The sequence below is a fragment of the Lutra lutra genome, chromosome 13 (genome assembly GCF_902655055.1).
Source record: "Lutra lutra chromosome 13, mLutLut1.2, whole genome shotgun sequence".
In the NCBI taxonomy this organism is placed as follows: domain Eukaryota; kingdom Metazoa; phylum Chordata; class Mammalia; order Carnivora; family Mustelidae; genus Lutra; species Lutra lutra.
In genome coordinates this window covers 27,157,570-27,178,019 of record NC_062290.1, presented here as the reverse complement: position 1 = coordinate 27,178,019, position 20,450 = coordinate 27,157,570, and the positions used below count along the sequence as shown (strand labels likewise).

At 42.0% G+C, this 20,450-nt stretch overlaps 1 protein-coding gene across 1 annotated transcript in view; it reads left to right on the top strand.

Annotated features, from left to right (window-relative positions):
- AGTPBP1 (ATP/GTP binding carboxypeptidase 1) overlaps positions 1–11,069 on the top strand; it is a 158,192-nt gene extending 147,123 nt beyond the window's left edge. The window contains 1 exon segment of the mRNA XM_047700023.1: positions 7,916–11,069. Within this exon segment, the coding sequence (XP_047555979.1) occupies positions 7,916–8,093 (178 nt within the window). The 3' untranslated portion in view covers positions 8,094–11,069.
- The last annotated feature ends 9,381 nt before the right edge of the window (positions 11,070–20,450 follow it).

Genomic DNA, 20,450 nt, shown 5'->3' with positions numbered 1-20,450 from the left:
AAACTTTTCACAGCACCCCCAAAGAAAACCCTCATACCCGTTAAACAGTCATATCCAGACCCTGACAACCACTCATCTGCTTTTTGTCTCTGTGGATTTACCTGTTCTGGATATTTCAGATAAATGGAATCATATGGTTTATGGTCTTTTATGTCTGGTTTCACTCATTTAGCTTTTTTACAAGGTTCATCTGTGGTGTAGCATGTGTCGGCACTTAATTTGCATTTGTGCATACAGCATGGACATTAGAAAATTTGGTGAGAAATTGTTCTTAATGCAACTAATAAAATAAATAGGACTTAAGCTGGAGAAAATCTTTAAAATATGCTTAGCATTTGTTCTATTTTTTTGTTAATACTCTTTAAAAAATCTAATTTGATGCATTTTGATAAAGGTAGAGTACTTTTCTCATCAGGTATAGAGAATGAGTACAGGCCTGTGAATGAGTTAACATCATCATGTTTCTTGGTTAAAGGCTCTGCCTCTGTTGCTAGCATTATCAGAGAGACTGGCTGGAAGTTACTGGTAAGGTAGTACAAAGATAGTCATTGCTACAGACTGTTAACACTAGAATGAAATATTAGCCTCTGTATTTTCTGTACTTTTTTCATGTGAAGCTAGTGTTTAGTGTAAATATGTAAGAACTTTATCTTCTGAGAAAATTAAATTAATATTATTAAAGAGAAAATTATTTGTGACACTGTTACAGACTAGGAAGGCAGACTGTTCAGGAGGACTGCTACTAGGGGTGAAGGCAGTGAGGCAAGGTGGAGATTTACAGCCAGGGAGTAGGGAGGGGGCTTGGTGGATGGAAAATTACTAAGAGGAACTCACGTGTAAGGGAGATTCTGGCTAAACCTACTTGCTAAAGCAGGCCAGACTGATGAGATACAGAGAGTCAGGGATTTTGCTGACTCAGCAAGATTCTTACCACAGCTAGACTAAGCAGGGGAGTCCCTGAGGACAGAGCCCAAGGTCAGGTCAGGTTAGAGGACTCAGAAGAACCTAATTCAAGTTTGGTCAAGGACAGAGTCTGTCAGTATAGATTGTTTGTGGCCACATGTTAATGGCAGTATTTACAGCAATGCAGTCAAACTTACTGTTATTAATGTGCTTTATTTTAAATGTACAGTTTACCGTTTAATCAAGCTGCTCCTTAAAAAATCCTTTTTAATGGCTGTGATGCACATGCTTGAGTCTGGTGTTCATTTGTGAGTGTCATTTATTGTAATCGTGCAGAAATTCTTACAGCTATAATTAGATTAGAATATTTCCTAGGCAGATAAATCATGCCATGTAATTGAAGATCATGTTACCTCTTCTGTCCAGTGGAAATCATAGTTGCTCATAACTAAAAGTGAACCATTTGTGTTTTTGTGCAAAGTCAATGAAATGCTGTTGTACCTACAAATACAGAGGAGATTAAAATCATCTGGGAAAATAAGTTGGGAACTTAATGTGAATACTTCAGGACCCCAGGCCAGATTTGATTATAATGAAAGCTTTGAGGCTTATCATAAGAGAAAGAAATGATCCTTATCATTGAGATCCAGATAAGTATGAAGTTAGTAATTGTTAATCTCTAAGACAGCAGTATAAAGAATTTGATGATTTTTTTAGGTACTTATTAATATTTATAAGCTGTATTCTCAGTAGCCTCTTGGAAGAATGAAGTTATTCCTCTTAGTGCCTGTTTGAGATGCCAAAGTAAGAATATGGTATATCAGAATAAGGAAGAATACATATTGTTTCCAAGAGGATTCATTCTGTCCTCTGGCAGGCTGTGGAGTAGGCAGGTGGTCCCAGTCTGGCAAGGGACAGAGCTAACTGGAGGTGGGTTTGCAAAACTTGTAAAACTTGTCTAGCCATGGTTCACGTGTCCCCTCTCTAAGTGGTTGCCCTCCAGAGGTCACCGTGGAAGGCCTAGGGCTTTGCCTTTCCTCAGTACCACAATACTGCCCCAGAGTCCCTTGTTTATTTTCTGGTTTGTTTGTTTTGCTGCTTTCTGCTTTGCTTTTCAGCCTCTTGCACTGTGTGTTTTATGAATTTGTCACACGCCTCCAGGGGAGAACTGTTGGGGTCATATCTCTGCAACTCCCTTTTTTCAGGAAACGTGGCAGCTCTGAACTCCAATTTTTGCCTCCAATCCTTTGAAATTGCTGAAAGCTCTGATGACTTCTCTGCCTCTTAGCAGCTGCCCTTGCCTTGCCTTGGGTTCTTCTGGACTTTGCCCCATGCACCTTTTCTCTTGATTTTGCTTTGTATCCTTTCACTGTAATATCCGTCACAGCTGTTAATGCAACTGTGTGCGGAATCCTGTACGTCTGGCTAGCACATCACTAAACCAGGGATGGCCCTGGGACCCCAAACACGCATGCCAATTTTGAGTTTCTGTTAAGTTTGATTATTATCTCCAAGGTTTTTCTGTTCTATTGAGAACGATCAGAGACAGATGGTATTGTAAACCCCTTTTCATGTGTGTAAACTGAGGTCAGAGATGAATTGACCCAAGGTCATCTGTCTGGTAATTCCCAACAAAACCAGGAATTGTGCCCAGATCGGACTCCAGAATTCCCCTGTGCTTTCATTGTATCTTGTATCTTCCAAGTGACTAAGCAAAATTATTAGAAAAGGGAATGGTTTTAGCTTTTGAGGGTGTCCTGTATTATTGGGAAACAACTATTTAACCTTTTCATTTTGTATAAGGAATGTTTTTAGATCAATAGTAATATAAAGTCAGTTGGAGTTTAGTGACTGTTTTTTGAAGGCAGCTTGGTTATATTTGTGGTCCAAAAAATATCAGTAAATTAACAACTTTCTTTCCTTCCCCTCCACCATAGATGATCCTGTTAGAAATTCTGTACTCTAATTGTGTGTTGAGCATATATACCTGTGTAGGAATGTGCAAATACTTGTGTATATACACTGTGGACAATTAAGACTGACAAAATTGTTAACTTGTATTTTCTATGGATAATTTTGTTTGCTTTGATATTTAGTAGATAAAACATCTCTTATAGGCTGGGAATCAAATTATATAAATAAAACCTTCTCTGATATTTAGGCAGATAGAGCCTTTACTTTCACATGAGACCTGATAATTCGATACAAGAAAGACATAATCAGCAAGTCACAAATTGCTGCTGATTTGGGCAATGGAGTATATTTCTGTTTGTGTATCAGTTTCAGAATTTCTCCCCTAGGATATCTTTATTGTGCTGTCTGAAAACAGGTAGGTTAGTTTCAAAATTGTGGAAGAGTATGAGGTTAAGGGAGGATTCGGAGTTACAAAAGTAAGGCAGTATTTTTAGTCCTTTTGGTGTGGTAGCAGCCCATTACCTGGGCCCTTTAGGAACTGGTTAACTTTTTTCTTTAACAAGGTAGGTTTTATTAATTTTATAATAGCATTTTATATTTGTACAGTTTAAGAATTTACAGATGCTTTCACACTTACTACCTAATTGGAGTCAAACAACTTGTGAGGTAGTGGGGCTGACACTGTTATCTCTGCTTTTATTCTGGAGAAAAACCAGTGCTTGGAGAGAGTACGTGACTTGTTCAGGGTCATGCGGCTGGCTAGTGGGAGAAGAGAGGCGCAGGCCCAGAATTTCTGACTCCATGTCCAGTGTTTTGCTTCTTTCATGCTTGTATATAGGTAACAGAGATGAAGATCTGCGTCCAGGTGTCTCAGATGTCCAGTCAGCTCTCCTACGAGTAGCTGGGCATACATCAGGGGAGTTGGTGAATTTATTAGGTTCAATATTGCATATGCTTACTAGTTAATGTAGTGATAGGCAGAATACTTTCTGAATCTGAATGAAGCACAATTTTTCATCTTTGGAAATCAGTTGGAATTTTAAACCTTTTCTACATCGTAGTGACACCATACAGCAGAGAATTTCAACAAATTCATCCTGTGAGAAAGCCATTTGGGTGAAGGTTTTGATTTTTTTTCCTGAAGCACCATGAGAAATATTTGGTTTTGGATTAAAATGCTATTCTCTTTTATAATGAAATGTTTCTTATTGATTAAAATCCAGAAAAGAAGGATGTTAGGGCAACGATACAGAGGCCAGCTGTTGGAGAATGAAGCAGAACAGGGAAACAGGAGTAAGCTTAGATGAGGAAAAGTGGGGGACAAGGAAGTTGTGATGGGAAAAAGGTAATAGTGATAGGAAATAATTGAGTGCTGATTAGAATTTCTTTTTGTGATCAAAATTTTGTGATTGAGTTCCTTCCTACCGATGTCAAGGGATTATTTTATAACTCTAGGGCAGATTATCTTAAGGTCTTCCTTTTACCTGCAGGTTATTGTGAGATATAATGTATATGAAGGCCCTTCCTAAGTTGTACATTGTTCAAAACATGTTGGAATTACTAATAAAAGCAAAGCTGAATTGCTGTGGTCTTGTGCCTTATGTGTTTTGTTTTTTTTTTTAACATAAAGTATAATCAGTGGGATGGGGTAATGTAAAAAGCAGTGATCTTGTGGGCCCTGTGGCTTCTCGTAAAGAGTTCGGCAATTATTTTTTGGGGGGCCTGCAATGTGTCGAGTACTCTTAGGAGCTGATAGGAGGTACTAATGTGGGTAAGTCACAGCTCCTGACCTTAACGTGTTTGTGAGAAGATGGACCCACAAATAGATGGTTTCACCTGCATAGGAGAAGGGATCAGACAGAATGTGCAGGGTACGAAGGGAATACAGAGAAAGGGTGCTTAGCCCCAGATGGGCTTTCATAAAGGAAGAACATCTGCAGATGAGCCTGAGCTATAGTTTGAAGGAAATACGAGTCAGTGGGAGATAGAAGGTGGGAAGTATGTCCGAAGGAGAGGAAGCAACATCAGTGAAGGTCTGTGATGTAAATGTGAGGCAAGAAGTAGCTCAGAGCTTGGCTGGCAGGACTTGCTTGCTGAGAATTGTGGTTTTATGACTCACTGAGTGGATAATGTTGGGATGAGAGCAAGCAGAAGCAGGCTTGCAGAGGAGTCTGGTGAGTTCCCTTGCAAACAAACATTGGGGGTATATGCGAGATAGCCATGTGAACCTGTTCGCAAGTGCTTGTGTGCACAGTGCAAGTTCAGGGGTGAAGTCACGGCTTGAAATTTGGAATTTGGAAATGACCAGAATGCAACTTAAAATATGTGAGCTTACTCAAAGAGAGCGCACCAGGAGAGCGTTTTTATAAGCGCCTGTTTTTGAGGCATAGGAGGGAGGATGGAGAGCACTTGATCAGCAGTGAGGAGGGACAGAGGGGAATGCGGCACACCAGAAGGGAGGAGTGCTGGAATTTCTACCAGTTAAGGGCAAGAAACAATGGACTGGAGAGTGGCAACTGGAACACCGGCCAGAAGGCTCCTTTCAGGGGAGTGATGGGGATTGAATTCCTCTGTTCCTGCTGTCTGAGGATTCCCGCAGCTCTTTGACCCTAGGCTTACCCAGCACTCTCCCCGCTTCCACATGTGCACAGGTTAGCACTGAGGGCTGCTTTGCCGTTGCTGGATAGACTCACTGCATTTCAGCCAGACGGTACACCTTCATGAAGCTGAGGCTAGGAACATGACCGATAGGACCTGCAGAAGCAGGCATCAAATAGCAGGGTCAGTGTGGGTTCCGGGAATGGACTTAGAGTGTGAAACCGGTCCATTGCTAGGTGTCACGATGGTTGATGCCACAATGTGGATGGAGTTTATGTCACAGTCAGCATATGAAGGAGCCAAGATCAGGAATTGACAGGCTCAAAGTATTTTCTGAACATTCGTTATTATGGGATTTCTTGTGCTTCTTAGACTTAACAAGTCTAAGACTTGTTAGACTTATCAAGTGTCTGATCCTAGCACTGTTCCAAGTCTCCTTGATGGCTAGGAACTTTTTTGGCTTGATCCTGGGCATTTTTATTGCTTCTGAATCATACTTCTTCTGTTTCCTTAACTTATAAGACTGTTTTCTAGCCTGTAAAACTAGGTTTTTTCTTTAAACCCTTTCTTTTAGGTCATGTTGATTAATGTTCTAGTACTAGGTCCTCGCCCTGACCTTCATGTAGTGGCTGGGGTTCCGGTAACCAATTTACTTTGTGCCAGTCTGTTTTCTTTGGTGGTGGTATGGGGGGTGGAGTGCAAGGGTGGGGTGGAATTCTGCTGTCCATAGATCTCCCGAACGATGCTTGCCCACCCACCTACCCACCCACCACCTGGATTTTGTGCTCTTCCTACCTGTCGGGAGACCCCACGAAGCTGCAGGTAACTGCGCTGCTCTAGTCCCAGTGCCTTCTTGTGTGGAGTGAGCCTCTCCGGTCCTGGTTGGTCTCCCCAGCCCCTGTACCAGTGGAGTACATGGCTTTTGAGGAAATCTGCCCCCTCCCTTGCATCCCTTCTTCTTGTTAGGACATTTCTTTTGTTAGGACAGTCTCCAGGAAGAAAGTAAGCAAGAAACTTCCCTCATTTCTGTCCTTCCCCCTCTTTTGCCCTAGCTGAAGCCTCCATCTGTCCTAAGAGTCTGTTCTAATAGTCCTCAATGTATGCGGTGATTCACCTGGGACACCCTGAGAATTTGAAACACCAAACTCAAGAAGGAGGAATGAATTACTGTTTTTTAAAAGAAAAATGGTCATTTTAGAAGGCAAAAATGATTTTTTCCTTCTAATCTCATTTTTTCCCTAAAGACCTAGTAGATTCATCATAAATATTTTAGTTGCATACTTGAAAGCTATGAAACTTGTGAGTGTTAGGTAAGTCATAAAGTCTCACGTAGTCCTTCAAGCCACTCAGCTGGCTTATCAGGGATACTCCATCACAGGGCAAGCTCTGAACTTTTAAAGAAGTTTGCTACATAAGACGAAGGGGGTTTTGCAATATATTTTTAATGAGCAAGATAAAAACAATTCTAGGGAAAAAAGATAATCTCGGTGGATGAGTTTTGCTTTTTCTTTTTAGAAAACGAGAACAGTATAATCCAGTAACTTGTCTTTCCTGCTTAGACTTGGAGATAATCTGAACTGAATTTCATATTCAGTGCAGGACTTCTTTCATTCTAGATGCCTAATGACATTTGCCTCTCTGCTCATTTTAACAGATTATTGTTCCCTTTTTATTGTCTGATTTTATAGCTTTTAATTGCATCCATGATGGGAAATCCTTTTTGGAAGCAGGTGGGATATAAAACATACATCTGTGTGAAATTAAGATAGTTTTGGTCACAAAATGGGGACATTGAAATGTTTGTGTAGTGTTTCTTTGATAACGCCGTGTGTTTGCACGCATGCACGTGTGTGTGTGTGTAAAATCTCCCAAATGGGGAGAAATCAAGATGGAAACGCTGTCTTTATCCCAGCCTACCTAATGAAATATTCAGAAGCACTTAGTGCTTTTAAGCAAATATCTTATTCTCTGTCCCAAGGGCAAGTAATTAATCTGGGTGTGGAGCATTCACTTGTTTTTCATTTTTATTCTTGACCAATAGAAACTGGGAGGAAGTGCGTATGGGCTGTTTTATGGCAAGTAATCATTGTATAGACTTAGAATAAGTGGTTTTAGTGTTTAAATACAGCACTTTCTTATAAAGGATGAGTTAATAAGATAAATAAAATAAGGCTTACTGAAATGGTCTGTTTAGCCCTGCAAATTGATAAAAGTCCTACAAAAAAGCAACCAAATAGGGGAGTCTCTTGTTTTTTATAGCTGTCTAACTGTAGGGTGTATGTTGACAACCTTGTTGTACAATTAATACTTAACATGTCACCATTTATAGTCTCAACTATTATAAATCTCTTAACTTTTTCATTTGGATAACACTTTTAAAGCTAACGCAAACTACTTGTATTATTTTGAAATCAGAGTTAACCCACTGTGGTCAAATAACCTTGTATTAGAACCTTAGGATCTAATGAAGTCTCGTGTGCTCTATGTGCTCTGGCCACAGCCCTACCACTTACGTTTTGGATGAAGATGAGCCTCGATTCCTTGAAGAAGTGGATTACAGTGCAGAAAGTAATGACGACTTAGATACTGAATTGGCGGAAAACGCAGGGGATTTTGAACCTTCTGCTCAGGAGGAAGTACTTTCTGACTCTGAATTATCAAGAACATACCTACCTTAAACCTTCTGCCATCTCTTGAAAGTGCAAAACAGAAAGGAAATAGCTTGTTTTTTCTTACACAGGAAGTTTGAGAGAAATGAGTTAATAGCTGACTCAAGAAAGACAAAAAGTAACTTGGGCCTGTTTGGTTTCAAGACAATAAATATGTTATTAATTCATGATAAAATTGGCACTTGTTTTATTTTAGATATTCAGTGCACTTGATATGGCATTGAATGATCAAATATGGGATTTACTTTTTAAAACAAAACAAAACAAAACAAAACCTGAGTATCATTGCATGACTTTTTATCTTCTTATGGTTATATCCTGCATCAGATGGATACATTTTGAAGTGTGTGAGACTATAAAATCTGAATCCCGAGTTGTTGAAAACAAATATATATGTACATGGATTTCTCTAGCTGTGACTGTGTAGGGTGAGTAGATACTGAAGATAAGACTGTGCTTCAGAATCATGTTAACTGTGGACTTGTGACTGAAATAACAGAGTTTGCCTCGAAAGCGTTACGTTCTCCACTTACCAAATTAAAACAAATAAAAGCTATATTAAATGTTGAATTCATTTCGTCATCCTTTTTAACCAGCTCAGATTATTTGATTTATAGAATCTTTGTGAAGATATTCTAGAAATCCAACATCCGAGCACACTGATAAAAATTTGTTAAAAAAAAAAAATGCTGAATTTATTAGTGTTAGGTTTTTTAGGGTATAGGTGTACCTCTGAGTGTCGTAAACAATATATTCGAACGGCTCTTTTCTCTAAAAGTGTGTCTCTTGGGTGCATCTAGAGTGTGTATCACAGTAGTTTGTTCCGCTTGAAACATGCAGTGAGGATACGATACAGTGTTAAATGTGTATCTGTATATTAAGCATATTTAGCATTTCCTGAGCTGTGTGATGCTGACCTTGGCGTCTGAGTCTAGATGACTGCAGTGACCGTAAGCCATTCCTTGTAGTGACATCTTTCCGGTTGAAGCTGCCCTGATGCTGAAATGACTTTGTCTTCACGTAGAATAAAACTAGTTCAGCGACTTTGAATAAATGCCCTAAGAACTAAGGTTCTGTTGTAATAAAACAAATCTGAAAGAGATACCTCATTAACAGATTCTTGCCAGATTTTGGTACATTTGGTGCTTCTGTTTTGGTACATTATTCCTGATTAGAAATTTTTAATCTTTTTTTTTTTTAAACCTATAATGAAAAGAAATGATAAAATGTATGTCAGATTTTTGCATTTTCCAAGTCAGTGATTTTCACTGTATCATTTGAGGCATTTTCTCCATAGTGTAGCTCATTTTTGACATCCTAGCAACTATGTTTAAAAACATAGTATGGGGCAGTTGATAGAGTTCTTTTTCTCTTAGTAGCCTAAGTCTTAATTAATCTCAGAAAATAGAAGACTAGATTTTGAGGATTGGCAGTCCTCTTGGTGTGTTGATTAGCTAATTTGGGAAAGATCAGGATACTTTAACAAAGCAAAATATTATTTATTTAATAATTTATCTAATAATTCATAAAGTTATTTATTTTAATTTATATATTTCACATAGAAAATAATTGCATATTTAATTATGATTTTTTTCCAGAGAGTGGAATATGGAGCCACTATGTATGTAAATTTTTCTTGATTCTTATAAAACTAGAAATGGAAACAAGGTATCCATGTATGAGAAGCAATTACAGTTACTATAGTGTGCAGATAACTCAAAACTTCAATTTATTATGTTGACAGTGTAAAAATCCCTTGTTGCGTACTATTATAAAATTTCGTATGGGTGACATCCATCTTTTAGTATATGTTACAAACCTGAATATGCCTTTTATTAAATCATTATTCACAAGGTTGAAGAGAAAGTCTTCTATAGTTAAGAAATGATTTTTCCCTTAATAAATAGCTTTGGAAAAATAAAAATTTAAAATCCTAACTTTCTGAATTAGTGGGTGAAACTGTCACTGACTATTAGTAGCTAAAATTGCCCTACATTTTATCTCTGTGGCTATTTCTTTTCAGGATTTTCAGAGAATGTTTGAGATGCCTTCAGTGACATAACCCTGAAAAAGTAATGCATAGCTGACAAACTGAACCTAGTGATAGAGTTTAGACGGATTTGATTTGCCTTGTGTTTGGAACTGCGAATTTCTTAAATGTGGTTTTGGTCTGATCCAGTGGTTCTCGTACTGTGTTGTGTACGTCAGAATCACCTGGAGGACTTGCTTCCCAAATCAGAGATTGCTGATCCAGTGTGGCTCTGGGCAGGGCCCCAAATGTGCATTTCTTAAAAATTCTCAGGTGGTCATGCTGTAGGAACCCCGCTGGGAGAACCACTGTCCGATCTGATGTGCTCCCTCGGCCTCCAGTTTCCTAGGAGTCGCAGGACCTGTGAACTGTAGATCAGCACCAGGGATGGTTTAGATCAGACTCAGGTGTAGAATCAAGACAGTAGACGCACAGAGGTCAAGCAGGATCACCATGTTCAGGGTTTCACCCCAGGTCTGCAGGCGACTAGCCTCGTGTTCTTGCCGCAGAAGGAGGTGCTGTCCTTGGCCTTTCCCTCAGAACGTGAAAAGCTTGAGGGTCTTTGTTTCTTGAGTCTGTGAAATTTATCCAGGAAAGGCAGAATGCAAAAAAACCTGTGGTTCACATCGGCATTTCCTTTATTGCAGTCATACTATTGTTTGAAGAAAGGGTTTCGTCCCGCTTTAAGTACCCTTCCTTACTCAGTTCCTGCCACGTCTGCCGCTGGTGTTGGGTGTTCAGAGACACGGACGTTTGTTTGATTCTAATTACAAATAAGTAACTTGAAGTTCCACTTCAGATATGCACTAACAGCAATGAATATGCTACTTCAACATTTTAAATATCCAAGTGAAGATGACCGTATTATTATAAGCACTAAAGTGGATAATATAATAAATGTACTGATGGAATTGTCTTTGTGCATGATCCAGAAATAAATGACACTAATGAAACCATAAATGTAGCCTTATAAATCCTTTTGTTTTCCTATACATACATTTTTAAAAAAAGATTTTATTTATTTGAGGGAACACGAGAGGGGGGATGGTCACAGGGAGAAGCAGACTCCCCGCCAAGTGGGGAGCCTGATGCAGGACTCGATCCCAGCGTCGTGACTGATGCTTAACTGGCTGAGCCAGCCAGGCGCCCTTCCTGTATGTACTTTAATCGTTATAAAATATTAATTGAAAATCCGTGAATTCAGTGAATCAGCTACATGTAAGCCCTAGGTCTCTCCATTTGGAAAAAGATGGTGAAGCGATATTTTCAGTTGAAAGACCATTCTACTTTATCCAATGGGATGTTCTTACTAACATGAAGCAAATATTTCTCCGGCTAAAGCACATTTGAATTCCTGCACAGGAAAAGGGAAACTCAGAAGAAAGTCTCATTTTCTTTATGAGAATTCATGTTTTGAGGGTTCTGTTCCTGGAATGTCAAATTTCAGTTGTTTTCCACCATTAATCATCTATATATAGCCTTTGTACTTACCTATACGGGGCTGACCATTAGGGCCTTCTTTTTTGAGACCCTAAGCAGTAACTTAGGCCTGTCCCCTACTCCTTCCACCTCATAGCCTTCCTTACACTCCAAGTCCTTTTGACCTCCTAGCACCTTCGATCAGCTCTTAGGCTTCAGAGCATGGCTGGTTATTGGGGTCACTGAATAAACTTTGCAGTTTGAGGTGGATGCATAGGCAGGACTGAAATCCTAATGAATGGGCCTCCTGTGGTGGCATTTGAGGCACTGTGCAGGCCAGCTAGGGTGACAGTTTAGAGTCTGGGGCCTGGCTGACGCTGTGAGAACTGAAGTGAGCTCTGCCTGTGCGGTTGCGTGTGTGCGCACTCCCAAACCCCTGCAGAGCGGGGGTGGACTTGTGGCGCCCTTCGCTTCATAAACCCAGCAGCTTGGGACACTTTGCTGCAGATACTCAGAAGGTTTACCTTTACAGTAACATGTGGGGCTGTCCCTTTCCAAGATGTCCTGATAGGATGCCAAGCAAATATGAGGCGAACAGTAACAAAAATCTGGCCGGGGGAATCATGACGCTGGTTTCCGAACATTTTTAACGTGCTCTTAAACTACATACAGAGCTGTAATGAATGGCAGATGGGAAGAAATTATGGAAGGCAAGGATGCTTGTTACTGAAAAATAAATGGAAAAGGCTCGAGTTTAATAAATATGAATAAAGTCTGCACCTTTGAAAGTAGATGGGCTTCTCTGTAGCTGTTCCTCGAGCAGAAAGTGTAATTAAATTTTAAGACTGGAAACTTACCTTCATGTTCAGTGCTAAATATTTACTAAAGTCAGGTTACATACTCTCTTTGCAGTGTCTTGACTCTATGCTTTCTTCCATGTCATCTGTATGACTGCTTTTTCTCCTGTTAATACTTAGAAATGTTTGACATTTCATCTATTTTTCTTTCCAGTTGTGGGCACTTGAAACACAGTCAACGAATTGTATAATTTCGTATAAAAAGATAAATTTCAAAATCTGAGAAGATCCCTTTTAAAGGATTACAATTTGTGTTTAACATAGAGAGAGGAGTGTCTAGTGCACACCTACCTTTGTCAAGGTTTATTTCTCCCTCCTAAACGGCAACATGAGATGAAAATCTATCAAAAACTAAACCACCATTCTCATATACGTGAAAATCCAGATCGCTTACAGGATGGAATGGACCCGGGCATGCTTGCTTCTTGACTATCCATCCTCCCCTTTGCCCCAAACCATGTTCAAAACCTGTGTGTCCTGCGGTCAGCACCTTTCCCTGAGGCTTCAGGAGTGGGGTACAAGAGCTGAACCCCTTGGCACGCGCCCCCGCCCATGCAGCCCACCACAAGGATGGTCAGGCAGGCATGTGATCCACGTGAACTCGAACAGAGCAAATATTGGGACTTCAGCGAGTTATGCTAGGACAAAGGCCCTTCCATGAAAAGGAACATTGTAGCTACTGCTGGCCTCTGTGCAGCCCCTGAGAGGAGAACACTCCCAAGACGAGCCAGTGTTGAAAGCACAGAGCCGAAAGTGAGAGAAACTGGGTCCTTTTATCATTGGAGCCCTGTATTGAGCTTTCTGTGAAACCTTGAATTAGGCAGTTGCATTGTTCAGGCTTTTTAAATTGAATCTCACTGGTGAAGGTATGTCTTACGCAGATGTGTCTGAAACCTATCTGAAAAACCAGCAACCTTTAGTGTCCATCCTCGGCGGGATGGCCCTACCCAAAGCACACATCCTGAGAGCGGTTAAAAGAAAGGGACAAATCCTTTTACCCAAAGGGACACTCTGGAAAGGCAAAAACAGCTGTCGTCTCGAGCATGTCAAACTAGTTTTTATGTCTACCAGAAAGATGTACTGGGCCAGAAATGGGCCATATTTCTGTCATCCTGCTCTAAACTTGGGAATTATTTCCTCCAGTTTTGAGACTTGTCACTGGTGTGTTCAGAGGTAGCATGAGCCCAAGAGCTGACTATTCGACATCTTGAAAGTTCTCTGTTGTAGCAGCGGAGAACACAAACGCGAACTACTCATACAGAATAGGGGGCGCGCCTCTATGATGGTGCATCATAATAGGATGGACCCGGAGCGCAAGCTGAGAGGGAACAGAGATCCCTTTGTTGAGTTCCATCAGTTAGACCAGTGAGCAAATATAATGGGATGAGGATTCAGTGGTATTTAGTTAGCCGTCTCCCAGCTGTTTCTATCCCCCCCACTGATTGGAGTTACAAATCCCTCCCTGCCTTATCTCCACACAGGATTCATATATAAGGAGTGTCTAAATAGCCCTTTAAAGTTTAGGAAGTACTTCCCACAGGTTCCCTTATCTGAGCATCACTATTGATAAGCAGATATCACTAGTATTTCCACTGAATGCATGAGGGTTAGGGCATAGGCCTCCACCAGGCTAGCTGGTGTGCAGCAGAGTGAGAACCCACGCCCGGGTGTCAGGCCCTTTGCTGGGGCCCCGTGCTTTCTCTCCACGTGCCGCCAACCCGTGGCCTGTCCCAGCCCTGTGAGTGAGTTTGGTAAACAGGTTGATGATTCTGAAAATCTGCAACTGGGTCCCTACAGAGGGCGGGGTGAGCTAAACCTGACAATATTATCTAGTGTGTGTTGACCACTCTCCTGGGGGGGTTATGAAAATGATCTCGATGGTAACATTTTCTCTCAGATTTTCCAAATTACTGTTTTTTATGGATGGTTAGGTAGAAAGTGGTACATCCAGTTTTTGTGTCTAACCAATTTGTGGGGGTCTTTTTGTTTTCTGTTTTTTAAAGAAAGAGACCCTTGAGTCTTTTTTATTTTAACAGAATAGGTAATGGTTTAGTAGAAGCTCTACTCTGTCTTTTCTTGTTTTTCTGAAGGCTTAGAAAGGCTGCTTTTATAGCTATGATGGTAAGGGAATAGTACATTTTTTTGTCTATCAGACAAAAAATAAATTTTGCTTCACTTCCTTAAAAAATTTCCATTTTTATTGGGAAAAGAGTTTAATCTGTAGCTTCATTATCACTTTAACTGGCAGGGCCAACAAATCAGTTTTAGGAATAAGCCAACGGTGATCTGTTTTCTAGAGCAACATAATCTTTTTTTTTTTTAAGATTTTATTGATTTATTTGACAGGCAGAGATCACAAGTAAGCAGATAGGCAGGCAGAGAGAGAGAGAGAGAGGAGGAAGCAGGCTCCCTGCAGAGCACAGAGCCCGATGTGGGGCTCAATCCCAGGACCCTGGGATCATGACCTGAGCCAAAGGCAGAGGCTTTAACCCACTGAGCCACCCAGACGCCCCAACATAATCTTTTTTATAACACAAAACAAGAATAAGATGACTTCAACACCCTGACTTGGATTTGTACTCGTGTCTGATCACTTTGTTGGCAAAATTTTTATGGAGACTTTTTAAAATTTGTTGTTGATTAAGCTAAGCAAGCTGATTCAATCATCCTCAAAGTAGTGCAGTTGTAAGGGTGTGAGCACGGTCTTTAGCAACTGGGCACCTGAGGCCTCTGTGACGGTTTCTGACAAGGTGGGGTCCTGCCTGCCTGCAGAAGATACCCGCCCCCTACGGATAAGTCTTAGGGTGTGTATAGGAAACTCAAAAGCGCAAGCCTCCTAAACAAGCAAGAGGGCCCTAGGATCCTTCATGATTTTACTCCTAGTTAATGGGATCAGGTAGGTTTCACCGTGTCTTTACAGGTAAACCCATCAAACCTAAAAGTCTTTCAATAAGACCAAAGTATGCCAATCTGTCTAACACTTAGAGTGAACAAAATAGTGACTTTTTGCTTTGGTGATAGTAAAGGCTAGCATTTACTGAGTGCCTTACTAAGCCACCAATACTGATCTGTGTACCTATTTAATCTTCACAGTAACTGCACGATGGGTATTATTATCCCCATTTTACAGATGTGGAAACTAACCTGTTAAAGATCAACAGCTAATAGAGGTTGAAAAATAAGTTGATTCTTATTCAAGTCAAGCAGGAAAGTGGCAACTAAGAACCACCTAAAAACTGGGTTTTATAGTCATCATCCCAGATTCCACGGTGTCTGACCAGGGGGCACATTTCATAACCGATACAGTTCAAGAAAAGCTTATGGACGTGGGCCTGCCATTTTGCTCATTAACCCCAGGACCAGGTGCAGTGGAGCACGTTAAGTCCAAGCTTAGGAACCTCAGTGACAGAAACTGTCGCCAGATGGCCTCGGTTCCATCATATTTCACTTTGCAGTCTGTGTTGTGTTTCCCCCATCGCAGGCCTCCCCATAGCCAAGAATGATGGAATTCAATAGTCACTCAGCCACGTACTGTCCACTCTGCCAATTGTAGCCATCATAAGCCTTTGTTGTTGTAGGAGAGAGAAAATAGGATCAGAACTGTCCTGTTGTCTTGATTAGATTAAAGAGAACATGGTTAATTGGGGCCAAGAAAAAAAAATAACAAATACATGTTTCTAAAATAAATATCTCCCATGCTACTTGTGCATAAATCTGGAGGTTGGGGTGTGAGTATTCACCCCCTCTTGGGGGAGGTGTCGTACCTTCCGGCACTTCCTTTCCCTGGGAGGCTCCTGCCTGGGGTGCACTGAACAGGTCGTGTGGGGGCAGAGTGGGGCGTGGAGGAGCTCTCTCTGGAGACCAGCCATGGACTGTCTACCTGATCACTGTACAGATGCCACCTGTAGGAAACCTGGGGTGGAGGGAGTGTTGGAATAAGTTTTTAGGCCCAAGGTGGGCAGCCGCTGTCCAGGATGCCACAACAGCAAATGGAAATTTAGATAACCTTCTTTCTCCATAAATGCTCCGCTTGGCCAGATGTGGTATATCCAGGCAGCCAATCTCCAACGCCCATGCCAGCCCTGGGCTCCGTACTTACCACCCTGTTCCTTCTCACCCTAAACAGGTTTGACATTGGCTCCTGCCCATCAGACATTTTCTGGATTTTTTTTTTCTTTTTCTGTTCTTTATTCCTTATCCTGTAAGAGCTTTCTGCCTTATGCCTTACTTGGCAGTTCAGCAAATGGAGAGAGACTGTGCGCTGCATGAAGGGTTGACTTCACCTCAACTGTCTTCTTGAGTCTTTCAATAACAGGTGTCCCACAGGGCTGGGAAGGGTCCCAGTGCTCAGGGAGGAGAATCAGGGGGTGATCTGGGGGGCAGTGTGGGGGCAGCGTCTCACAGCAGGAAACCACCCCACGCCCACAGAACTGTCGCATTTGCGTTATATACTGTTATCAGCTTGTATAGGAACATGAAATGTTTCTCCAGGCTTAGGGAGGTGGGAATTGTTTAAAAAATGGTGTCATTTGATAGGTCCATACAGGTAAAAGCTAGGCATAACAAGACTACTTTCTTGGTTAATTAACTAAATAGTGCCCACCCTATGTCAGAGCTACCTGCTTCGGAGCTGACAAGGGCAGAATTAACACCCAGAGGCGGAAATCCTCCAAAATCCACCGTAGGTCTTTGGAATGATTGTTTTCATTTTTAACCTCTCCCTGACCAACCCCACCCACATGTTCTCCCGCCCTCCCCAGTAGGTCTGCTTTGTGGTCCCATCTTGAGAGCCCTGGAATCTCGTCAGCATGGGTTCCTTCAAATTGCCTGACTCTGTTCGAAGGGACAGAGGATGTCCTTCCACAGGCCGACCTTTCTGATTTGCAATTAGTTTGCAGCTGGTGAAAGATTTAATGTCTGTTTAATTAATTCACCAAATATTACAGTCACAGCGTGTGAAGTTCTGGAGGCCCAAAGTAACAGCAACAACCTGTTGGCTGAAGGAAGATGGTACTAGTCTGCTCGAGTCCCCTAACATAATAGTATGGGTTTATAATGGAGAGAGGGAAGGAAAGCAAGAGATACTCTACAGTCTCTCTCTTCTTTTTTCTGTAATCTTTATATCTTGCTTTAAAATTGCCTCCTCACTTTGGGTCAAAAATGCCCCTAAACTTCTTGGAAACTGGGGACACTTTAGTCAATGAACCACGAGAAGTCCAAACTCTAGAGCTCTTAGTACCTAATTCAGCCTTTGCATCTCTATCAGGCCCATGTCCCTATCTTGGTGTCTTTATTGATGAAACTGATTGCAATACCCGCTCCCCCCCCCGCCCCCGGAAAATGAGTGTTTCCCTGCATCAGGTTCTCACAGGAGGGGTTCAGAGGCTGGTGTGGGCTTGGGAAGTCACTCATATTATTGTGTAAGTGGAATCTAAAGTCAATAAACTGTGGGACAGGTTGTCCTTTCAGAGGTCAGCTTTTCTAATTTGGAATTAGTTTGCAGTGGGGGAAGCAGCTCATGTCTGTTTAATTAATCCACCCAACATGGCTTGTGAAGTTTTAGAGACCCAAATTCGTAGGATGTCAGGCACAAAGCCCTGCACAAAATAACAGCTCAATAAATAGCATGACACTGTGGGTGGCGGCCCATTTGACTCCATCTCATTTACTCTGCTTAGTATTTCAGAATTTTTCCGTCTCAGCCCTCATAGGTCCTCCAGTCCCGCTCTTGTTTAGATGAAGAAATTCATCCAGGAAAAGCGACTTGCCTGAGGGAGGCCACCCGCTTTCTGACTGCGTCTCAAACCCTCCGAATCCTTTCTGATGTGTATAACGCTCTGCTGGCACATGCTTTTAGGCTGAGCAGAGCCGGCTCTAATTTCAGACTTGTTTCATATTCTGTTGACAATTACATCGCCCATCTTTCATTTATAGCCTTGACTTTATAGCTTTGGGAAGCACCTTAAAATATAATTGCAAATGCTCTACCCATCCAAATGTGCACGCTCCTTGCCTAATAATGAGGCTTTTAAGTGGCGGCATAGGAGAGCAGCAAGATGATGACAGCTCATGTGAAATGGGGAATCTGGGCAGATGGGACTTGGTAATGGAGTCAGTGACACCAGTTTTCTGATCATCGGTCCGCGGTTATGGGGGCACATTTTGTATTTTGAAAGGCACAAAGTGTCAGGTCATTGCCCAAAGACTGGTTAAGATTTTGATTATTTTGCAGAATCTTAACGAAGTACCTCAAGACTGACTTTTCATTTTCAGAGCTTTCTGTTTGATGTTTCTGTCTTTTGTTTACAAGTGGTGCTTGTTATTGTTTGTAGATCTAGCAAAAAGCCAACTTTTCCTCTCCTGTTGCCTCAGTGGTTTCATTTGCTCTATTCTTGGAGTCGAAGTCCCAGCTGCCCTTGGACTTGAGACATGCGACATTGGCCTGTGTGCTTGGCATCTCTTAATCGAGAGCATTCATTCATTCATTCATTCATTCGTCAAACTTCTTGCAAGTACTGATGTGCACGGCAGCAGAGGGGGTGAAGGTACACAAAAGCGAGTAAGACGCGGTCCTTACCCTCAGAGAGCTTGAGTCTCGTGGAAGAGAAGGGCCTGGTTTCAATAAACAGCAATGAGTTAAGGCAGAACACGATGCCAGGACAAGGGACACCACGCCGAGGGGTCACAGGAACTGACTCATCACCAGGTGGGCCTCTGGGAAAGGGGTCACAATGTGAGTCCCAGCTGGACCTCAAGGAATGCTGGGAATTATGAAACGTGGAGATGGGAATTGGCAACAGGGGGCAGGTCGAGAGTGGGTGAGCAGGGTCAGCATTCCAGGCAGAGGGAACGAGGTGAGAGAAGGTGGAGGCTGGTTGACAGCTGAGGAGAGGGAAGCAGGGGTCTGGTCACAGAGGGCTTGGAAGTTCTACTATGGAATCTGTACCTGTAGGTCAGTGGGAGGCTACAGATGGATCTTGAGCAAGGAAGTAAGGGGGGTTGCCTTAAATCGTAAATAGATAGGGGGCTCTTGGGTGGCTCAGTCCATTAAGTGGCTGCCTTCAGCTCAGGTCATGATCCCAGGGTCCTGGGACTGAGTCCCCCATGGGACTCCCTGCTCAGCCGGGAGCCTGCTTCTCCCTTTCCCTCTGCCTGCCACTCTGCCTACTTGTGCTCTCTCTCTGTCAAATAAATACATTAAAAAAAAATAATAAATTGTAGAAAGACAAAAAAGAATCAGAAGGGTATAATCTCCTGATTTCCACTTTTGGATCTGATAACCAACCCAGTGGGGTTTCTTAGGTATGCCTCTACCTCCCTTCTTTGGGTAGGAGTTTGTCTCCGACTCCCAGCTCCCTCTGGCCACGGGCTGCCCCTTTGGATCAAGCCTCCCGAGCCCTCGGAGATGAGCCCCTGCCTCCCTCTGAGCCAGGCCTGCCGTGCCTGCTGTAGCCCAGAGGGAGTGATAGTGATGATCACACCAAAGTTAACTCCTGCTTCTCGAATTTCATAAGCTCGTGTGAGCTAGGGATCTTGAGGTGTCAGTTAAGGATTCCAGGCAAGATCAATGTGGGCATAGAATGAAGTTCCCTAAGTCTGGCAGGTCTGACAGAAACTGACAAATAATTCTCCTTCTCACCCAAGCTGCAAACAAATTCCCGATGAATGAATTTGCTGAGTGAATCCCTAAGGGGAGCCATCTTCGGGAAATGGACAGAACTGATTCGAGGGGAGCCAGCTGGTCTAATCAATGCACCCTGGTCAAATCTTCAGCAAATAGTGCATCTCCTTGAAATTCATCTTTTTTGTCTATAACGTCAAAGTATTGAGAGATCCTAAGGTCCCTTGGCTCTTTGATTCGATGATTTGGCCCAACTTTATCTGTTAAAACATGTATTAGATAGGTTTCTCTGGTTTTTCTTACATATAACGGAAAGAACTTGAATCAATCACATTAACTTTGACGAGTTTGATAAATTCATGGTACATATAGACACTTCCTACCGCTAGTTCTAACGGGGTGGAGAGTGACCGCCCCTCCCCCTCTGGACCGAGTGGAAT